The sequence below is a fragment of the Volvox carteri genome (genome assembly GCF_000143455.1).
Source record: "Volvox carteri f. nagariensis unplaced genomic scaffold VOLCAscaffold_28, whole genome shotgun sequence".
Lineage (NCBI taxonomy): Eukaryota > Viridiplantae > Chlorophyta > Chlorophyceae > Chlamydomonadales > Volvocaceae > Volvox > Volvox carteri.
In genome coordinates this window covers 13,870-19,269 of record NW_003307571.1, presented here as the reverse complement: position 1 = coordinate 19,269, position 5,400 = coordinate 13,870, and the positions used below count along the sequence as shown (strand labels likewise).

Here is a 5,400-nt window from a genome sequence, read left to right as displayed (position 1 = left end):
GTGCACGCGAGCGGTGATGAACGTGACGGAAGACATCTGTGCTTAACAGGCAGCGGCCAAATATGCGCGCCGGAGCTGATTGCCATGCATCTATTTCGCACGGTGAGAGGCGGAGCGTAAGTACCTTACTGGTGTGAACACGCTCTTTGCATGTAGCAGCTCGCTTACGTGGCGACGGCAGGAGGGCCGACCGTCGACGTGCTGCTCTGGGACGCAGCCGTGTCCAGCCTCTGACGCTTGGCGTCCGGTGGGTCGATACTACTGCGGGAGTTGGTCGAAGGTGTAGAAAGTCAGGAGATGGGATCGGATAAGGTTCGCATAACGCGGTGCATAACAAGGTGTCGCATATGTTCGCATAACGCATAACGCATAACGCAAAACACGGGACGCAGCAACGCAAAGGATGCGAACAGCGTATTTACGCACTAGAGCAACGCAAACCGACCTGCTGGTCACCAGGGTGCGACATCGCAGATTGTAGGACGATGTAGGCTCTAGGCGTTGTCGCTTGGGGTCCGGCGAATCCATCCGGCTGCAAGCGTATGTCTGAAAACAGGTATGTCTGAAAACGGTGGAGGCACTTGGAGTAAGCAGGCTTGCAAAGAGGTAAGTGCAGGATAAGTGGGGAGGAATCGGCGCGCTAACAATTATACATCCGCGGCAGCGTGTCGTATAGATGACAGATGTCCGAGGATCGGCAGACGCGGACATTGGACGCGCACGCGCCGCGGCTGCGAGCCAGGTCGCGTGATTGCGGTGGCCTTGAACGACTCCGAAACAGGAGTAGAGTTATACAGCGAAGACAGGCGTGGTCAGGCGATAACGCGGATTGGTGCCAATTCGCGTGATTGTGGCCGCGTCTAGCGAAACCGAAGCTCAACGTCGGACGCCGAACGTCGCCAACTCGCGCGATTGCGGTGACCTTTAACGACTCCGAAACAGGAGTAGAGTTATACAGCAAAGACAGACGTGCTTAGGTGATGATGCGGATTGCTGCCAATTCGCGTGATTGCGGCCGGGTCCAGTGAAACCGAAGCAGAAACGGAAGCCGGTAAAGACGCGGATAGCTGAGATTTCGTGGTAATAAAAGGATGTATACGCACGAGGTCGCCGCAGCGAATATGTAACGGGTGCGGTGCGGTGCGGTGTGTGTGCGGTGTGGGCGCGGTGCGGCGCGGTGCAGACTAGACGGTGCGGAGCGGTCCCGAACGAAAAATAGAAGAAAAAAACGTGCGGGCGCCGGGCGAGGAAGCCAGCGAGCCGCAACGTAAACGTAAAAAAAAGGACACATCGACGCGCCGTCGCCGGGGTCGAACCGGCGACCGCGGCTCCCACTAGACATCGGAGCTAGCGTGCCCGACGAAGCGGCGCACGGCCAAGCTCCGGGGCGCCTTCCGCGGGGGCAGGTGTGGTGCGGCGCGGCGCGGGGCGCCAAACCGAACGCAGGAAGAAGACGAAAAAAGCGGCGACGGCGGGGCGCGAACCGGCGACCGCGGCTCCCACGCGGCGACGGAGCTAGCCTAAAAGGCGCGGCTCCGAAACCGCGAACGACACCCCGAAAAACGCGAAAACAGCAAGCGGCCACCCGGACGGACAGATGGACAGAAAGTTGGGGTAAGGTCTCCGTCCCGAGGACGGAACGACTAAACGTCGTCCGTCTAACGTCGGGACTACGACTACGGACGGACACGCGGACGCCCCCCGCAGCCTAAGGTCTCCGTCCCGACGACGGAACGACTAAACGTCGTCCGTCTAACGTCGGGACTACGACGACCGGCGCAATATACACCCTAAACCTCCGGCACCACACAGAACCCACGGCAACCCACGTGGACCTGAGAGACATAACCCCCCCGGACACCTGGATGTGCACAGCCCACACTGAGAACACGGAGATCCAAACAGCACCCAACGGGACCACGCGCACAACAACGAGGGCACCACAAGGCCAAAAGCGGCGGAAGATCAAACACCTGCGTGCAGAGCAACTAACCCATCAAACAACGAGAACACTAACTGAGCCACCAGGAACATGGATACCACCGCAGCCGACTGCACACGACAATGACCACCGACCAGCACCCAATCTGATAGCCGCGCCTCTCCCACCCCCCTTAGAGGAAGACTCGCGTGAACGCCCCCACCAAAAACGACATACCGGGCACACTGGAATTACCCTCCCGCGGCCACGCGACACCACAACTGGTGCCCCGCGAACCACGGGAACCAGAATACGAGCCAAGCCGCCGTGTACCCTACCCATGGACGCGCAATGCAACAGACCCAAACCGCCGACGATCATGGACCACCTCCGGCGGTGGGTCAACAAACGTACCAACCCAGCCGAGGCTGACCACCCCGGGAAAACGATACACACAACAAGGGAAAATGGGAACGCCAGTGAACCCAACGTCAAACGCCCAAGACTGTCGACCACTCCCGTAAACAACAACACATCTCCCCACCCGGAAAATGCAAATCCCTCAGAACACTGCAATAAAACGGACCCCCGGTACCTACACATTGTCACTCACAACGTGCGAGGACTGGCGACGAACTTCCTCAGTACAATGTGCAATATGCAGACTTGGGCTGCTGATATCATTGTCCTGACGGAAACCAAAACCGGCAACCGCACCGGATGGATGAAGGACGCCATACGCAAAGAACCGCAGGGATAAAGGCTCTACTGCAGCTCAAAACCACGCAGCTCTGGCAAGGATCGCTACTCAGCAGGTGTAGCAATTGCCATTGGTGCCCGCTACACTCGTGCAGGACAAGTGACGCACATATCACCACCGCCTCTGCTACAAGGGTACCTGTGCCACTGCAAGATCTCCACGTCAGCAAGTACCCCCCTACACGTGCTGGGAATCTACTGTCCGGAAAACACCCTAGTCCGAACCACCATATACGCACACTGCCGGACAGTTCTAAGACAGGCCAAGAGTAACGGGGAACACGTAGCCCTGGCCGGAGACTTTAATGCCGTTCTGAACCCTGACGACCGCAGTACAGGCCTGCTCGACACAGCAGACCGACTACACCTCAAATTCATCACCGATAACACGCTCACACCGGTCCCTGAAAACTGCTCCCCCCGNCACCCGTCCTTCAAACAGTGGACCCAGAAATGCTGTACACACCAAAGCCGAATAGACGATATCCTGATGTGCCCCACCCTACACGCGAGTGTAAAAGCGGAGACACCCGCAAAAGGGAACACGCCACAAGCGTACTGCAACGTTTCTGTCGCCGGTGGAAACTTCGACCATAATCCCGTTCACGCCCGCCTGCCCGCCGACGCCATCCGCCTGTGGGACGCCAAGAAACCGGCAGCCCCAAACAACCCAGACGGAGACGGGGCCCGGACTAAATGGAAAAACGTGATACTGCCGGTTCCGAATTCCACTATCCGCGCAGCGCAATCGAAGATGGATGCCTCGCTCATGTCGGACATCCTCAGCCTCCAGGAATACCTCCGCCCCGCCGTCCAGGAGATTGAGGCTGGCCTCGCGAAACACATCGAGGACCCCACGGATATGACAGCCACCCGCTTGATGACACTACTTCGCGGCCACGACAGCATCACGGCGGTCAATGTGGAGATTGCGGCAGCAATGCTCCAAACAACCCTCGACAAGGGACTAGACATCCTACTAGACCTGTGCCCTCAGAAACCGCCATGTACGGGCAAAATACACACCAAACGAACAGTCAGCAGAGGACTAAAAAAGCCACACAGAGAACACACCCGGCTCAAGCATGACTATGAAATGGAACTACGGATGCAGGCCGTCCCCGGATGTCAACAGCCAGTTCGCACGGACAGCTCAACAAGCCTTAACGGGCTGGCTTCGAATGACAACCACGCACCCCCTGAAGGTGCCGGGGGCTTACTGGAGCAACTACGGGACACGATTCGGCGGGTCGGTAGCCAAATACGGCAGGCACTAACAACAGAACGCCGGAAAAGCATAACCGCAGCGCGCCGCCGAACCCAGCATCTGATCGCCACACGCCCTCGACGGGCCCACCAAGGCATCTTCAGCAAAGATGAACTCGAACGCGGCCTACCTGCGGTGAAACACCCGGTCTCCGGTAAAATATGCACGGAACCCGAATCCATCCTCGAAGCAGTCCACCAGTACTTCCAGACGCAGGCCGCCCCCATTGGCCCCCCGAAAACTGGACGGTACCGACCCGAGGAAACCCCTCGATCGTACCCATTTCTGCAGAGTGCCGCCCCAGACACGTTCTCCCTTACCAGCCCGAAACAGGCCGCGGACCACGTCCTGCTTAGCAGCGTCGCTGACCCTTTTAACTTTAACAAGTGTGTCCAACACCTGGCCCGCAATAAAACACCGGGGCCCGATGGGATACCTAACGAGCTACTGAGAGCATTGCCCACTGCCTTACAGTCCACCATCCACGACCTCCTGAAAGTCATGTGGGCCCAGGCCCGCACGCCAAAGCAATGGACTGAATCCGTTACGGTCCTTCTACCAAAAGCAGGAGATGCGCTCCTCCTGAACAACAAGCGACCCATTGCCCTCGCCAACACTCTTTATAAGTTATGGACTAGCCTCGTCACAGTGTCCATCGGGGACGTCGCTCCCGAACTCACGCTGTTTAGCGAGGCGCAAGAAGGGTTCCTCCGGTACAGAAACACGGAACGGCAAATCCAAAACCTGCTCCACGTCATTGAGGATGCTGGGCTCACACGCAAAGACCTCTACCTGCTATACGTCGACTTCTCCTCGGCATTCAACACCATCAACCACGACCTGCTGCTACAGATCATGTACGACCTAGGGCTACCCGAGGACCTCATCTATGTCGTACGGGACCTGTACAGCCAAGCGCGGACCACTATACGGACAGAACACGGCCACACAGCGCCAATAATGATCGAACGAGGCACAGTACAGGGGGACACGCTCTCGCCGGTGCTATTCATCATTTTCCTCGAACCACTCCTCCGATGGCTCCACGCTGGCGGACGAGGATACAAATACGGCTGCCTCCCCTGTTTAGGGTTTTAGGGAGTACACACGGGGGGAAAGAATGGGCTATTGCAGCGAAGCAACGCCCCAGATGAGTGCTAAAAACAGTGCATTAGAACATGCATATTTGAAGCTTAGCCTAACGTTGTCCTTGGCCTCCGACTGCACCCACTACCCTCCAGAGCGTGGCCTGGAGCTTTTCGAGTCGAGGGACGTACGTCATACATCGCTACAAGGTGTGTATGGATAGGGAGGGTCGGGGAATTGGGGCTGGAAGGGTTGGGAGGGTCGTGGCACGGGAGTTGGCGGGGTATGGGGGTTAGGGAGGGTCGGGGAATAGGGGTTGGGAGGGTTGGGAGGGGTCGGGGCACTGGGGTTGGCGGGGTATGGGGGA

At 58.0% G+C, this 5,400-nt stretch overlaps 1 protein-coding gene across 1 annotated transcript in view; it reads right to left on the bottom strand.

Annotated features, from left to right (window-relative positions):
* The window catches only part of VOLCADRAFT_92760 (uncharacterized protein), a gene marked incomplete at both ends in the record, with an annotated part of 9,234 nt that extends 8,706 nt beyond the window's left edge, over positions 1 to 528 (bottom strand). Inside the window, 2 exons of the mRNA XM_002952103.1 lie at positions 169 to 261; positions 446 to 528. Of these exons, the coding sequence (XP_002952149.1) occupies positions 169 to 261; positions 446 to 528 (176 nt within the window). The remainder of the gene's footprint in view (positions 1 to 168; positions 262 to 445) is intronic.
* Positions 529 to 5,400: the final 4,872 nt, after the last annotated feature.